The sequence below is a fragment of the Micropterus salmoides genome, unplaced genomic scaffold (genome assembly GCF_014851395.1).
Source record: "Micropterus salmoides isolate LMB-PRFRI ecotype aquatic unplaced genomic scaffold, ASM1485139v1 Ms_hic_scaffold_856, whole genome shotgun sequence".
NCBI lineage: Eukaryota > Metazoa > Chordata > Actinopteri > Centrarchiformes > Centrarchidae > Micropterus > Micropterus salmoides.
Genome location: NW_024044633.1, coordinates 1 through 17,595, shown reverse-complemented (window position 1 = coordinate 17,595; position 17,595 = coordinate 1). Strand labels below are relative to the sequence as shown.

The 17,595-nt window shown below is 40.3% G+C and overlaps 1 protein-coding gene across 7 annotated transcripts; it reads left to right on the top strand.

Annotated features, from left to right (window-relative positions):
- Positions 1-231: 231 nt before the first annotated feature.
- Positions 232-14,948, top strand: LOC119894700 (troponin T, fast skeletal muscle isoforms-like). Of its 7 annotated transcripts, XM_038707345.1 has the most exons (15): positions 241-317; positions 2,240-2,280; positions 2,553-2,566; positions 3,183-3,191; positions 3,701-3,859; positions 5,772-5,789; positions 6,540-6,558; positions 6,681-6,726; positions 6,821-6,937; positions 7,955-8,032; positions 8,259-8,372; positions 9,191-9,303; positions 9,513-9,603; positions 10,673-10,713; positions 14,645-14,948. In XM_038707345.1, the coding sequence occupies exons 2-15, from the start codon at positions 2,261-2,263 to the stop codon at positions 14,679-14,681; spliced, it is 876 nt and encodes a 291-aa protein (XP_038563273.1). In that variant the 5' UTR covers positions 241-317; positions 2,240-2,260; the 3' UTR covers positions 14,682-14,948. The 7 variants fall into 7 exon arrangements, with proteins under 7 accessions (XP_038563280.1, XP_038563275.1, XP_038563273.1 ...); XM_038707347.1 differs by lacking the exon at positions 3,183-3,191 and having other exon boundaries at positions 236-250; XM_038707346.1 differs by lacking the exon at positions 3,183-3,191.
- Positions 14,949-17,595: the final 2,647 nt, after the last annotated feature.

The window sequence follows — 17,595 nt, the reverse complement described above, 5'->3', positions numbered from 1 at the left end:
TGCCTAATGCAGCTTCCCCAGAATAGCAACCTGTGGGCGTCTTGGGTGCCCCCTTCTCCAAACTTGAGCCTCCCTCCTTAACACTCAACCCTTCCATCTCCTTATTGAGTGCCAGCAGAGGGAGGGGGGGGACCAAAGTCGTGGACCCTGCCCCAGTACAGGCCCGGCCTCGCCTCCAGGCCAGCTCCTCGGCCAATGGGGTGGCCAAGCGGATCGTGTGTCACTATAACAGAAGGACTTAATCAGCGCGGTAAGTTTGCAGAACCTTACAGCCTTTCTCGGCCAGCAGGGAGCTCGCTTCTTTCAGCGTTTCTGAGGTAAGAAAGAGGGGAGAGAGTGAGAGTGTGAGTGGTAGAGAGGAAGCTCAAGTGCAATGTCCCCCAAATATCACCCAAACCGAGGACAGCTGAGTCCACATGTGTTAAAATCACTGCCACGACTAGTAGAGGCTGCTGCCGAGGTCAAGGGTGAGACGGGAGATGGTTGTGTTCAAATAACAAATCACAGAGGAAAGAGGCCTCCTATTGGAGCCCGGACAGCGTGGTGCTTTTCGTTGTTTGAGCTCAGGGACAATGAAATCTAGTTTGTGTTGGTGTTTGATTGCAGATGTGTGCCTGAGAAGCTGTTAAGCTGTGGTTTTGTTTATAAAATGAGCTGAAAGTTCAGTTTTAGTTTAAAATAACAGGTTCAAAGGTTCTTGCGGGATGTCTCACTGGTATCTTGAAGGACTTTGTTGTTGTTTTTGTGCTGGTTTGGTCCGAGTCCAGTGACCCAGCGGAGGTTCATACCTGAGGGATTTACAAATGGCTTAAACCCTTTGAAGCAGCTTTCCGCTTCAGGAGACAGAAGATGATACTAATAAGTTATGTAACATCAGCAGTGATTAATCATGTTGTTATTTGTTGTTTTTTAAGTCAGGGACATTGCTCTCTTTTGGATTGCAGATTTTCTTGGCTTACATGTTCAATCTTTGTTTTAAATTTAGTTGTTGTCGTCCATTAGTGAAGCTGTAAATGGATGTGGCATGTGTGTACATTAAAATGCACATAGCTTGAGGATAAACACTTTAACGTCTTGAACAGGAGCCAAGAACCTCCAGACTGGATGTAAAGGAATCATCTAAACTTGGAGTGTTTTCTCCTAACTAATAATATCACATTGTGGTGAAAACACTGTGAAAACAAATTTGTTTGGAATTTGCGAGGGTCACGGAACAAATAGAAGAAAGCCGGGCGTTAGACCTTCAGCCTTCACACCTCCCTTTCAGGGTTTATTTTAATTCTTGAGCAAAGTGGCCTCAGTCAGCAGGGAGCTTCAGGGAGATGATTGAAGGAACCATGTGAGAGCAAGACCCCCAGATAAGGAGATGAAGGTGGAATTATGGGTGGTGGTCCAGGGGAAGGAACCCAATCTTTAACTTTGGGTCCACTGAAACCGGATCTGGGACCCGTGCAGCTGTCTATTGGAAATAGCTGTGATGTCGGGACGTCTTCTTGGCCTCACTTTAATGAAGCTAATTGGCAAATAATCCGACAGCTAATCACTGATAGATTAAATTATGAATACATTCAGGTCATGTTTGTTTATCATTGCAGATAAAGCTTCACACAGCTTTACAACTGAATTCCAACAGGATCGTTTGCTGAAAATGATTTAGATTTGCTAGAAGCTGTAAAGAGCTGAAGCTGTTTCTAAAGATGAAAAAGTCTTCATCACCTAGAATGCCAAATGGATGCAGAGTGATGAGAGAGAGCAGGAGGTTAACCTTTACCGTGACCCCTGGAGGATTCTTTTTCTTCTTCCAACATTAATCTCTTCTCCCAGCAGTTGAACACAGAACATTGACATAAATCTATGTTTGGCTTCTCTTCTCATTTATCATCAGACAAGCAGATTCAGGACCGAGGCTCAAATTTCAGTCCAACTTCTAAAGCTAATTATAAACCAAAGATGTTTGGATCTGACAGATTTCGGGAATGTTTCGAGTACAAGATCCTCATTGATTATTTCAAATAACGAGGAACTGCACCTTTTGAAATTGATCTAAGAATTCTTTTGGGTTTTTTGGAGGTGGTGGTGGTGAAATATGTGTAGGCAAACATGTTGGGTTTGGCCAGGGTGGGGTCGGAAGCAGATATTTTAGACATTTGCAACTTAATCCTGAGCTATAAATACGACAGGCTGCTCCGTCGCTCCTTGCAGACATACCTCAAGTTCTTCTCTTCTCTCTTGCCTCCAGGTTGCAAAGTCCACTGTCACCATGTCTGACACAGAGGAAGTGTAAGTCACATTTTCTTTCACAAATTCAAAACTCTGAATCTGTTGTTGAGTAGTTTGACAAAATAATCTCAACTCTATGCCAGCTAGCTAGTTTCCTTTTTGTTTGTCAGAGAGATTTGTGCCTCTATGTTAATCTCTATGTTCTATGCATTTGAAAGCTCTGGAAGACTAATTGGACCCTGATTTAAGCTTATTTTGTCAAACTTTTCACACTAACTTGTATTGATTAGCTTTAACTCTAAATCTGAATTTCTTTCCCTTCTGTCTTGCAGTGATCAGGTCGAGGGTAAGTAGCACCATTTCCCCCCCTTTAAAGAGTAAAGTCCCCATGAAATTAGGTCCAGGTACAGTCCGGAGTTCCATGCTAAATCCTAGTTTTATTTCTGAATCTTGCCTAACTGATCTTCCATCCTTGTAGAAAGTTATTTGCAATGGACAAATTCGTACATTTGCAGGTTTGGCTTGACTCCTCCAGATTCAAGTTGTGCAACAATGCTCTCTCTTTCAAGGAAATATGCACATACATTATCCTCTCGCTGTAACTTGGTTGCAGGCACCAGTGCTGGCATCAGGACAGTGTCAAATATGATGTGTGAAATCTAAATTGCATAAGACTGCACTGACCTGTTGGCAACAAGTCCTGCAGCTCTGCATGACCACCTGCAATTGAACAGTCCTCCTAAGCCGAACTCTTTCAGATAAAAAGGAGCAGTGACATTCGTGAAGTTTAATGCCACTTAGAAGTCACGCCTGCGAGCTCTGATCAGCCCAGGAGGACTGTGTTGTGTATGCTTAGCATGGATCCCCAGTGTACCCACATTTTGTATTCTGTTAAATATGGGTACAAATGGGATCTTTTGATAATGTTCTTCTGCTCCTTTCTTTCTCGGACGGACGTGAAGAATACGATGGTAAGACGCAAACTCCGGATGATAAGTCTCATGTCATTGATACTAATTTGTCAGTCACTTTTGACAAGCGTGTGTTTCTTACTTCCACATGTACTTTTTGTGGCATGCTGGTTAACACTAACGTTATCTGGGATAAATGAAAAAAACGCATAAAAAGACACAGGTTATTCAAAAAAAAAAAAAAAAAAAAAAGTAGATTGCGTCAGGATAGAATTTCTCTTTTTGCCTCCGAACTCAACGAGTTTCAGGAATCAATCACATTTCATCCATCAATGACTGACCATCAATGACTGACCTTTTCCCTCCTGTAACTGCTTGCTGTCTCACCTGCTTTAGCACCATCCGGTGGCAGTTCCCTCAAACTGCCCCGCCATGGACCTCCTCATATCTTACATTTCCCCTTTCATCTACTCACCCTGCTCACCTCCTTGCCTTTTCCATTTCTCCTGCTTCCATTAACCCTCTCACCGCCCTTCCTCTCCCCCGGTGACTCGCTGCATGTTGTGTAGCTGTAGAAGAGGAGGTAGTAGAGGAAGTAGAGGTGGCCCCAGAGGCGGCCCCAGAGCCAGAGCCAGAACCTGAGCCAGTGCCAGAGCCAGAACCAGAACCAGTGGTAGAACCAGAGCCAGAACCAGAACCAGAACCAGAGCCTGAGCCTGAGCTTGAAGGTATGTGGCATGGAGGGGGAAAGAGGGTATTCTATCATCCTTTCCCAGGCGACAGGTGCGCTCCACGAGCTACAGCCAGCACAGACAGACCCCACTAATCCTGATCATGTCCACCACATCTACCAATGCTAACGCTGCCTTCCTTTCACCTCTGGTCGAACTCAAAGACAGTCTGTTTATGCAGAACTCAAAGGGCCCAAGTTGGGATGTGAAGATTGTTTAAATAAGCATATATAACGACTAATATTTCAAGGCCTATGTTTTTTTTTGCACTGCTCGTGTTTTAGGCTGATATTAAGAGCCTGCCCCACATCCAGCATAGCTTCTGTTCCGATAGCCTTCCGTTCTCAAATTATTTTCTAATAGAAGTACGTAAAAATTAAATTAATTCCTCCATTCATTCATAAAACATTCTTTCTGAAAAGCTGAGACATGTTTTAGGGGGTGTTTCTGTCAAAACTGAGGTAAATTAGCATCTAAAACATTAATGGGCAATAAAAACAAACTGATTAAAATGATCACTCTGACTACTATACATCTGTCCATACTAACACATTAGCATACAGAAAGTATATTAGAGGCTTTTAGTATCCAACAGTTTAAATCCTTAAAAAAAAATCTAAAGTTTTAAAGTCATTTTCATTCTGTTTTTTGTAGATTCACAACTTAAATAAAAAATAAACATCTCAGTTGTCAAAACTTTTGCTTCCTCATTAACATACCTGACTTTTTCAAGTAAACAAATATGTCAAAAATGGAAAATAAACTTTTTGTCAACTTTGAGTAAACCTTGAGAACCTGAAAACATTCTCAGAGTGCTAGTTAATTAGCGACTTAGCCTGTATGCTAAAATGCTGGCGTTTTGTAGTGGACAAAGCACTGGAAATATTTTATAAAGGGATTATTTGAGGGCTTACATTCTAAAAAAAAAAGACATGTATTGGGCACTTTTATCAGTCTAACCCTAAAACTACTGTTCCACATGTACTCTTGAGGACTTGTATTTGGTGTACATGGTTGCTTTTAATCATTTGGATATCTGATGAAGGAAAACATATACTATACAAACAATACTATATCCTGCTTCTTTTAAAGGGAGTGACACTGCTACTGCTAAGCATGTCCATTCAAAAAAACATAAAAGAAAAGATGGTGTCTCACATTTCATCGCTATCTTATAGTATGCTAACATGCCGGTGGCAAAGTCCTCCATGTGGGTGTTGCATTCACGTGCTATTTTGTTGTAAAAAAAAAAAATGTATCCAAAAAGAAACGGTCTATTTCATTTAATGCCATTTAATTGATTTTTTATTATTAATGATTCAACCCCAAAGCTATGAAAGGCTAAACAAACTAATTTCCTGCCATGTTGATGAAGTTAAAAACTATCAGTGCATCATACATGTCTGCCTAAAATCTGCGCTGAACTTCCACTTTTTGCTTTGTTATTTCTGAAATGTCCAATGGCACGTGAATGCAGGGTTAAATGTTAAAGGGATCGGACTTTGTTGAGCTGCTCTAAGGTAAAACTTCTGCAAACCAAGACTTTAGCCGGCCGCAAATTCTCAAATATTATATAAATATAAATATTTGAAATGGTCTTATATTACAGGCAGAAAAACATTACATTACTCTGAATTTACCATGTAAACTATTAAGAGTGCAGGTAATTCCACGTGCCTTTAGTTTTTTTATCCCGCCTTTATTTGCAACTCGCCTTTTTTTGTTCATGCTGGCCGTTAAATTTGAGAATTTACGGTAATTCAAATTTCGTCTGAGTGAGTAACTAGAGATGCTATAGCTGCAGCAGTCTGCCATTGTTTGGTAGTTTCACTGTGTTTAGCTGACAGTGCTGCTGCCTGCTAACGCTGTTGTCTGTTCTGCTTTTGTTTTGGATGCTTGGTGCATGCAGAGGCCGATGAAGAGGAAGGTATGTTGATTTAGTAAACTTCTAACGAATCTGAAATCTGTCATTCTGGTTTTTGGAAGGACCACGAGGTCTGCTGTTCACAAAATGTCTGTCAAAAATCCAGGAGCGCTGCCCAACTGGCACTAAGTCCAAATTCAGGGGAAAAAATAACACAATTTCCAAATGCTTATTGATAAAAATGAAACCTGCTAGTGGAGAAAAAGGGTGAAAGAATATGAAATGCTAACACGTGCATCACTGTGCAGCGACCCGACCGTTACACTCTTGCTATGTACCTCGTCATCTGCATGGCATGGAGCCGCCAGAATCTGGGTTTAAAGAAAAAAACAGAAGTGGGGAAAACGACTTTGTCTTGCTTGTGTAAAACCAATTATGGGGTCAAGCCAAAAAAGAACCTGGCGCCTAAACTCTCAACTTTTTTAGACAAATACATTGAAGCTTTATAAGAAACTTGATGTGTGTTTACAATTCAGTGATGGTTCTCTGATAATCACAAAACTTTATAATCCCCTGTTTAAAACAGTTTTTGTTTCATTTGTTTGCTCTTATAGGTTTTACCTTTTGTCCTAACCCTAATTTAAACACTGATAAACAAGGCTACCATTTAAGTGTTTGACCTTACTCTAATGTCTCATTTAGAGCCAAAACCATGCAGTTTAATCCATTTAATGCCTGAGAGAAATGAAATAATCTGCATTGTTTCTAACCCGATAACATGTACTTGTCCCCTCTTCATTTCCTAACCTGCAGAGGAGAAGCCAAAGTTCAAGTAAGTCTCCTTCACATGTAATGACATTAGTCATGTGGCTGAAAAGACAAAAAAAGAAAAGCTTTAAAAAACATCATTATAGTCAGCACCAGTGTACTTAAGATCAAAACGCTGTCTCGTAGGCCCACCGCTCCAAAGATCCCTGATGGTGAGAAAGTGGACTTTGATGTAAGCAGACCAGAAGTGACGACATGAAGCATTTCTGTTGTTGAGGAGTTTCTCTGTTTGGCTGAGTGTTGTTTTCTGTTCTTCCCGCCTGCAGGACATCCAGAAGAAACGTCAGAACAAGGACCTGATGGAGTTGCAGGGCCTGATCGATGCTCACTTTGAGTGCAGGAAGAAGGAGGAGGAGGAGCTGATTGCACTCAAGGATAGGATTGTGAGTTTTCAGCCAATGAATCACGCTGAGGGAGAAAACACCTTTAAACCCCAAGCGTTTCCTACAGATACTGGTGAAAAGGAATAATAATAATAACAATAATAGTCAAACAACTGACTTTGCCCCTCAGTAGACCAAACAAAGCACTATGTGTCACTAACTCCACGCTCATCATTCTGTCCCTACATTAATGAAATTAATAAACAAATGTGAGGGAAGCATTGAAGGGATCTCGATGGTTGGAAACCAGCAGATTAACCACTTAATATGAGGTTTATTTCAGCAACCTGTCCCTTAAAGCGGCTTTAACGCTAATAGTGATGCACTCCCAGAGAATAATCAGCTTGATCTGCAGCTCCTCGACTTTAGAGAACTTTAAAGTTACTTTCAGCTCACTAGCATTTAGCAGCTAAAGAGCCAAATATTTCCCCCAGGATCTGTTGGAGACTTGGTCTTCAATTGTTGGGATATGATATTGAATGATTTAAGGGACCCGCAGTTAAACAAAGATATGGATTTAAAAAACGATAACCATTTTGGGAGTTGGGTTATGTTCGAAGACTGATACCAGCCTCGTGTCTATACAGTAAATATGAAGCTTCCACCCACTGATGGTTAGCTTAGCTTAGCATAAAGACTGGAAACGGGGGGAAACAGCTAGCGCAAGAAAATCTGCCTGCCAGCTCCTCTAAAGCTCGCTGACTGACACTTTATGTCTTGTTTTAATAATCCGTACAAAATTGTAAGAACAACAATCTAGTGTTTCATGGCTCTCCTGGCTGCTGGGCCACTGGCAAAAACATTTTATTACCTTGGGACAGAGACAAGAGACAAATTGTTTCCCACGTTTCCACTCTTTAAGCTAAGCTAAGTTATCCAGCTGCTGGCTGTAGCTTCGTATTCACCATGGAAACATGAGAGCGGTCTCAGTCTTCTTATCTGGTTCTGTAGTGGGTTAAATTGTGTTAAAGTGTGCAGAATACAGTGTGTGATGATGCATTTGCTGCCGTCCTGCAGGAGAAGCGTCGTGCCGAGAGGGCTGAGCAGCAGAGGATCCGCGCTGAGAAGGACAAGGAGCGTCAGGCCAGACGTGAGGTTTGTGGTTTCATCTTTATTTATTACTGCAGTTCATTGGGAGCTCTTCTTTTTTTCTTTTTACCTTACCTGTCATCATGAACAGGTAAAAATAAAATGTAAAAATCACTAAAGCTGAAGTTTCAAGATTCAGTTGGTAGTGAGGATTTATATATTTATATATACTCTGAGGGTGACTGGTGGATCTGACCCGGAAGTCTCACTCTGATTTGTTTGTGTGAACCAGGAGGAGAGGCGGATCAGGGAGGAGGCTGATGCCAAGAAGAAGGCAGATGAGGATGCCAAGAAGAAGTCGGCTCTGTCCAACATGGGCTCCACCTACAGCAGCCACCTGCAGAGGGTCAGTGCACATAGGAGTATCTTGTTCTCCGGTTAGCAGTGGTGTTATATGTACAATTCTAAGGTACTCAAATCGTCATTTAAGTATTTAAATATTGTACTTACTTAATCTACAACATTTATCTGACAGCTTTAGCTTCTAGTTATTTTGCAGATTTGGATTTTAACAATATGTGACGATCTTTTAACATACAAAGCATTTTTATAAAGTAAATAGCGTTGGGGATTGTTTAAATAAACAGATTCTGATTCTACTTATCGAATCTCAGTTCTGATTCCAACCCCTCTACGACAAATCTTCTTTTGCTGTGTTGACGTGCTGCGTAACAAATGACGTGACGTTAGGTCGGCGTGGCAGGTCCTGGCAGATAAGTGACACTTTTATGGACTGTAAAATGCTCACTGCAGTTCAATCGGGAGCTGAAATATGCAGAAAGTTAGGAACCGATAAGCAGAATCGAAATGAACGTGTCTCAACGAATCCACGGTTCTTGCAAATTTGGCACAGATTCCAACTTGGAACCGGTTCTAGACACCCAACCCTAAAAGTAAAATTAACCTACAGGACATTATATAAAGTGAGCAAATTTTGACTTGTGTGAGCATCAATAACAATAATAACACAATAATATAACATATAAAGATGTAGCAATAAGATCCTATCTAAAGAGCAATACTGCAGATTATAACTATAGAGTAATGAGAACTTTTATACTTATACTTAGTTCAGATTGCAGTATTTTTAAATAGCATTTAAGTAGAACATCTGAATACTGCTGGATAGCTGCTGACCTGCATCTGAACGTCCACACCGAACAGGCCGACCAGAAGAGAGGAGGAAAGAAAGAGACTGAGAGAGAGAAGAAGAAGAAGATCCTGGCCGCCAGACGCAAGCAGCTGAACATCGACCATCTGAGTGAAGACAAGCTGAAGTACGACTCAACACTCACGCACCAACATTTCTCAGTATTCACATTCCTTTCTTTCAGGGTGAACTCGACTCTTAAAACGTAATTTAAAGCATAACACTAAAACTCAAATCAGCCTGAGGAAATGTTTTACATAAACTTAAATAACTGTGCTCGTCGTGTTTGAAGCGATTTATTTGTTTTTTGGCTCATATGTGTGTTGTTTCCTGCAGAGATAAGATCAATGAGCTGCACGAATGGATGACCCAGCTGGAGTCTGAGAAGTTCGACCACATGGAGAGACTGAAGAAGCAGAAGTACGAGGTGAGACCTGGTCCCCTGTCATGGTAGTTATCATCACTCACAATCATGATCAAAAATCAGTTTGTTTACAATTTGTTCATTCTCACCAGAGCATCTCAACCCGAGGTTATGATCCTATAATGAATCACTTTATAAGGAAGAACGGGTTTGGAGGGAAAACGAGGAAAAACCTTCATCTTGTCCAAACACTTTTTAGATTATCACTTTGATTTATTTTAATAATAAGCTGTTTTTATGGTTTAATACTTATAACTTCCACATTACACATATTTAGTGAAACTCAACATCAAAAAACACATAAATTATCTATTTATAGTTGCTTTCTTTTCAAATTAAAGCAGAAAATGAAGGCATAGTTAATAGCAAGTTATAGAGGTTGTTTAAGTTACACAAAATAAATTAGATCCAGATTTACTGAAGAAATATTAAAAGCCTTTTGTACAACAGTGTATAATAATGCAAACAGAGTTTAACGTCCTTCATCCCTTTTTGGTATAAATCAAAATGGGCCACATTTCTGCCACCAAGTCTTGAAAACTGTCAGTTACAGAAACTGACTTTCTGCTTATAAATTGTAATTTTTGAATTTATTTATTCTTTGACTAGGTGGTGCATGAGTGAAAATTTAAGATTTTAAGTGTATTTTATTAGAAATAAATTAAAATTAATACACTGCTGCTTGTGTTTATAGACAATTTCACATTGGACAACTTTGGTTCCTTATTTCTAAATTTTAAAAAAAGTTCTCGTAGAAAAATAGGTTGATATTTCTCAAAATAAGGTACCATTGTTTTGGTATCGGTGCAACGAAACCCAGTCTTAAATGCACATAACAGCTTTGACCTCGGTATGTATTCTCCGATTTCTGCGCTCACCTACACATTTAAAAGCATTAAATAAATCCTGTACGGTAAATGACAGATGTTTGTGGCTAACAAATTTAAATCAACACTTTACTCAATCTGTAGCAGCTACATGCTGTTGTTGTTGTTGTTGTTGATGCTGGTCGAGGTCCAGCTGAGCCTACCTCCGGGTTTCAACCCTCGATGTGCTCTTTGATTCCCTCCAGGTTACAACCCTGCGTAAGAGAGTTGAGGAGCTCAGTAAATTGTAAGTAGTGCTGAGCAGGGTGTTTGCCTGCTGGCTTTGAGCTAGCTGCATGTTAGCATGATGGAAGGTCAGAGAACCAGAGCGCCCCCCGCTGGCCGAGAGAGGAAACGACACACCACCACCAAAAAAAAGAAAGAAAAACCAAAGAAGAGAACTGAACTGAGTTTTTTTTCCAAAAGTGACATCTGTTTCCTGAACATCCAGTATGCTCGAGGTCAGAATTCAGCTGTGACGTTAATCAGAGTTAAATGTTTTTTAAAAAGGCCCACAGCTTTAATTTTGGGAGTTTAGCCAAATTATATTGTAGTTAAGTCAAATACAAAGAAACGCTCAGCTGCCACAGTGAAAAATATAATTCTCACAGTATTTAATTAATACACCTTTAATACCTAGAGAGAATATGTTGTCAAAATGAGAAACAAAGGTGTTTTTCTCTCTGTAATGAAAATTATAATGAGATTTGCTGTGATTATCTTTTTATTACGACTAAAATATAATAATATTTCATCTTAACAATGACCAAGCTACTTAATTCAATGTAAACACTAAGCACGCACGTTACAGGATCCTCATTAGATCCATCCCTTCTGGTGTTTGGATTTATGACATTTTGGATTCAAACTCTTCAGTTGTAAGCAGATAAATTATCCAAAGTGGTGTGGGGGACTGAGCTCCTCCACATCATGTCCTTCTCTGAATGCCGGTTTTAGCGTCACAGAGCTTCGGTCAGGTGTGTGAGCGAGCGGTCGAACAGGTAAGTCAGAGCCTGTAAATGTTTCAGAGCCAAGCTGAAGCCAAATCTCTCTAAACTGCCCACATTTTCTTTTGGGGAAACCAAAACGGCAGATCTTTCTGTGTTTGATCAGGAAGTTTCAGAGTGTTTCTTCCTCTGTGGTTTCTTCTGTATCAGGGCATTTGAGCAATAATAGAAGTCAGTGCAAAATATGAGATAATGTCTCTTTTGGGACACTCTTATTATTACAGAAACAATAGTTCTAGTTCAAATCAAATAAAAGTAAAAACTGATCATATGCACAAGCCCGTCTTGGTTTCCCATGATGCCTCAGCCGGCAGCCTTCAGCCCATGGAGCCTGTGAAGGAGAGCACAGGGAAGTCCTTCTCCTCAGAGGTAAACGTGTCCCGGTGTGTTAAAGCTGCCGCTGTGTCGTTTTTCAGGTGCTCACGTACAGGAACCGCATTGATGAGTTACAGAAGCAGTAAGTACTGTCATCGCCGTGCTCACTGACACGTCTGCGTGAACCCTTCCCTTAGCCAGACATAACTGTCATGAGCATTCAGGACAGTTTATGTATACGTTTATGGCGTTATACAGTTGCTTAGTAAGGAAAGTTCAATGTTTTCCTTTAGTAGAAGTTACATATAGGTATGTCAGTGTATTTTATGGAGAAGATTTACAGCTTCAGTCTATAAACCTGTTTCACACTTTAATTTTAAAGTACGTTTAAAAATAGCAACCCAAATCTGAACTTTATGCTATTTCCATTCCTAAATCTCAGCTTTAGCTCCAGATACTTTTTGCTCCATTTTTTGTGGTAATTTGTTGAGCTAGAAAAGCCATAAACACACCAAATCCTCACTAACACCACCAGGGAGCGTTCAGGCCCAAATCCAGGGCTGACACCGGCCTGTCTGGAAAACTTTCTGGAAGTCAACATCGAGGTAGAGGACCAGCCAGATACACGGCAGCAGCAGTTTGTCATCAGGATATGAGCTATTTGGAAATATTATCTTCCTTCAGCGGGTTAAATTTTTTGTCATTAACAGGCTAATAAGCTAAAAGTTAAAACAGACATTTTACTTTTTGTTTATTTTGAAGAAAAGCTAATGCCATTTTAAAAAATCCAGCAGGCTAGCTAGTAACCAGCTAATAAAGCTGCAGGCATGGCTGCAGTTTGACTTTACTATTATTGTCTGAGAAGCATTTGTTGACTAAAATGGCTAAACTGTTGTTTATCCAGCACGTCCTCACTAGAAAAACAGCTGACTATGCAGCCATATTTACCTTATTGTTAGGGCTGCGACCTCTAGTGGCAGAAGAGTGACAAACTCCGTGTGAGGAGGTGGTGGGTTGGAGGGATGTGTAAAGTAAACTCAGGACATGTGGAAGAAAGTCAGAGTCCACATGTTTATTGTTTTGTAGATGACTTAAGTCGCTTGACTGTCATAATGTAATTATTTTAACCAAAACCACAATCACTTTTTTTTAAACCTAACCAAGTGGTTTTGTTGCCTAAATCTAACCAAACTACCACAGTTTCACAACCGGGTGTTAAAGGTCATGTGACTTACGTCGCTGGACTGAAACTTGCCACAATCAAAACATGTTGTTTTGGTGAACGGTAATATATGTCATTGTACTTTTCAACTGACAAAAATGTCTTTTTGGACCTATTTTGGTGTTTAGGTCTGAGGACGTGTGGTATAAACTGTGTTAGTTATTCAAAAAGCAAGCTGCTGCCTTCGTCCTTCTTTACGGAGAACCTGTAGTGTTCATATGGTTGAAAAAGTGTAATTTCCTGCAAATGAGTTTCTAAATCCAGCAAATTTCTATTTTAAATAGTCTAACAATTTGAGTGCACAGATTTCTACAGCATTTTTTCTTCCTACAACATGACCCCTGGTGGACACTTCTCTGTGTTTCTTGTTTTACGTTTCCATGTAACACCAGATATTCCATTTCAATTTAAATGTAAATATACTGGTATCATCCAGTGTCAGTATGTGAGGAGTGTTCCCTGGTGTCCTCTGAAAAAGGTCGGACAAACCTTTCAGATGTTATACTGGTCAATATAATGTATGATAGTACGAGCAACACACAAGAATTAAAATAGTTATCCAGTGAGGTTGTACCAGCCTATCACAGCTAGAGATACTCAAACTCACACCAACGCAATAATGTCGAAATGTGCAATTATGACCCAGAATGGTGCCTTTTTCAGTGTGAAGGTCAGGGTCCTCCTCTTTATACTGATATTTACCTCATTGTGCGTGAGAGCCATGTGATTGTAACATTAAGTGACTTCTGGACTCAGTCATGATTCAGCCTGTGCAGGTAAGTGCTGCATGAGTGTGTGGCTGATTTCGTCTGACGTAACGTTGCATTTTTGCCGTTTTGCATGTACGAAGTTGTTTTGGGGTTTGGAGTTTTTATGTTGTTTTCTAAAAAAACGAAAAAGTGTTTTGTAAAACGAAATATTTCAAATTTAGTTTGGCTTTGCTTTTCGTGATCTCTCTGGTTAATGTGAATATAAACAGTTTGTTCAATGCATTTTTTATCCTTCGGCTACTTTTGAATTTTAGTTAGCTATTCGAAGGTTTTGCACAATCAGATAAAACAACAGAAAACTGAAGAATTTGTTTGAGCTTTGGCATAAAAACATGTGAACAGGAGGCAGAATTCATTATAGTTTTGGCTGCTTTCCACGTAAATTAGCATTTTCCATAAAAGCACATTAACCACGTAAATCTTACTTTTTTTATCCCCTCAAACTCCCTAGTGTTTATGGGATTGAGGTTTTATTTTTTGCGTCTTCTGAAAAAGTATATTATCTGAGGGGATTTCAGGTGACTTGCTAGCAGACATGCTAATCAACTGCTCACAAGATGATGCAAAATATCCACCTCCATTTTCACGTGTTTAAATGTTGCCAGATCCAGACTGGTTGTACAAACCTTGGTATTTTTGGTGGAGATCAAAACACTTTGCTATATCTTGAAAACTGATAAGGAGCCTTTAAACAGGGCACCAAACCCCGATAGCCCTAGCTGTTCTGTAGAGAACCCTGAAGGGTGCGTTTGTGTAAAACCGTAAAGACGTCAAATTTCCCTTGTTAAACAAATGTTTAAAAATTGTTAAAAACATCCCAGAGTTCTGACATGTTTCCCAATTTGTTTGTGTTTGGTATTACAGCAGCAAGAAGGGAGCCGCCGCCCGCCGCAGAAAGTAGACTGGCACGCCCAGCCGCTGCTCAGAAACCAAACTGCAATCGTCTCGGACTCACGCCTGATGAAACAACGCACACTGTGGCGAAGCTCCTAGCTCTGAAGAAGCCCGTAACGCTGAGGTTTACTTTGCGGTTATCAACCCGTGTCCTGATACATGCAACCAGGAGCCTTTAGCTGCTGTTCAGTAGGAATAAAATTCGCCATCAACGCTTCCTCGCCCTCCACTGTTTGGTTCTCAGTATTTTTGTAAATAAAGTTTGACTCTTCAAGCCGTGTCTGTAGATCTGTTGTTATTCAGATCAATAAAGTTCAGTATTTTAGTCGTGTAACTTTAAAGTCGTTTTGTGTTTTCTAACTGGAGAGTTGAAGGGTGCGTGTAAAGATGTGGTCAGCAGGACGTGGAGGCTCATCTTCACCTCCGGAACAATTAGTTTACCACTGTGATTCAAGATGTCTTTATTTTATCCAAATGCTCTCAAAAGTATGATCGATGAATTAATCAGCGCATGGACCTTTGTAGGGCTTTAATATAGCATTCATTTTCAGTTTTAAGTCATTTTGTCCAAAAAAATGTTAGAGGCCAACAAGATCCACCAGTTCTTGGTCAGAGTTTGTGTTTTTAGAGGCTTGAATCAAATAATCTTTCTAATGCTGCCTTCCAGGCAACTTGGAACTCGGAAATTTCCGACCTCAAACTAGAAAAACTACCCTGGAACGTCACCTGAAGTCGGGTTTCCTACTTGTGTCCCCGACTTCACGAGTAGCAGCTGAATGACGTCACAAAACACACTGTAAATGGTAAATAAACTTAAAAGGCAACAAAAAGTATATTTGCATGTTTTTAAATTAAATTAATATATACGATCATATCGTAAAACCTGTTCTGCATTTACATTGATGTAGAAATATGTTAGGTAGCTGGCTAAAGTAAAGAGTCTCATAAAGTCTTCTTCTGCATAAAGTTATTGTTAAAATTGCCAAAACATGAGGAAGTGTAACCTACAACACTGACTGACTGAGGGTTACCAACTGATGTAGCTAGAGGGGTCCACAGTTAACTAGTAACGTAGAGGCTATTTATGTCAGTGTGCTGTTAAACTGCCGTCCTTTGAAGTAACACCTAAAACACTGCTGAGGGTTTTACTGAGTGTTTCACTTTGTCACAGTCAGCCATGGTTTTCGTTCACTTTCGGCTTCATTCACCACCCTGGAACGCTTTGAGGTTGGAAGTCGTATATTTCAACTTGGACATTTCCCAGCTCCGAGCAGTCTGGGCAAACGCAGCATAAATATTGTCACTCTGGTTTGATTGAGCAAACTGGGAGCAGGTGTGGTTGTTAATTGTGAACACCTGTGTGCAGGTGCAGGTCTATAAAGCCAGCAGAAACCTCTGAACGTTGACTTGGTGTGATATCAGGTTGGAAGCTCTGATGAGCAGCTCAGACAGGAGTTAAACGTTTTAAAAAGAGTCACTTGGGACTGTTTTTCAGTTTTACTTTCAGATCGACCAACACACGTCACTTCTTTAACTCCTCTTAAGCTGATGATAGACGGGGCGACTTTTTACTGCCTATTCACTTTCTCCTGGACCTTATTTCAAGTTTATTTACGTTGTCTTTACCGACTTGGGAATGTTAAAAAGCAACAGGTGTCTAAAGTTTGTGTAAGCTTCAGTGCCCTTTTCCTTGTAAGATCTTTTATCATATCACAGTGGGACAGGTGTAAATAATAAATGATGTCAAAGTTCTCGAACACCCTAACCCTGGAACTGGGGAACCAAGGAATGACTTGTGTCAAAGTTTTCATCCAAAATATAGCACAACTTTTACCAAAAAGAAATGATTCCAAACTGCTGTTTCGTGAATATTAGGAGTTGCTTGATGGAGATAAACAGCTGCGGAGCTATTTCTCAAGTCAGGTGCCAAAATATTGCAGAAGAAATGGACACAGCAAGTCGATGTCAGCTCCAGTCAAAGCTCAAACGACGAAAAACATGATGGTAATCAGATCTGTTAGTTTCAGGTACAATTTCAATGTGAGGAAGGTTACAGCCTCCTCATCCTGCACACACATCTGATGTTTTCTGCTCTTCACTTTGTGCACACATGCACTCTTTTGTGCTCTGTTTCCATTTTCTCTTATTGATGTACCAACATTTCAACCACAGCCAAGCATGCAAATGCACTTAACTGTCATGGGTCAATGGTCAAAACCTGGATATGAACGAGGCTATAGTTAATGTGAACACCTTCTCACCAGCCTGTCCTCATCTGAAAAATATATAGGTCAATTATGCAGCTTATTACGACTCATTTACATCTTTGTTAGGCTGCAGTGGCTGAAGACAGTCAGGAGACAAGTATAAAGAGCAACAAGTCCATGCAAGGAGGTGGATGGATGAGTCCAGTAAACTCAGGAGACTGAGGTTTGACTCCGAGTGAAAGAAAGTCAAAGGTGACACAGTAGATGCTTCACCAACACACCTGTTTCTAAGCATAAAACGCAAAACGCGATGCTTTAATCTGCTCAGTCTCTCCTCCACTGCAGCACGGCGCAAGTTCAGCTGACAGCTTATTGCTTGTTGTTGGTGGTTGAACTGTTTGGCTTAGTTTGCCTGTCCTTTAAAAACATGGCACATTATAAACTCAGCTGCTGAGACAGATCAGCCCTCTCTCTACCAGCAGCGGAGGAGGACATTCTGTTGTGAAACCAGTTGCTGCTCTAAAAACCATTAGTTAATAAAAAAATTTTATTTTCAAAGACAATTATTTAACAAGAAATGGGACAGATAAGACCATCGATAAAGAAATTAACCAATGAGGAGTACCAATACAAGTGTGTCTGATTCCTTTACATCGTTACCACACGTTAAACCTCACGTGACGTACATTACGTAGCCTGCTTAAAGTCCTAGGC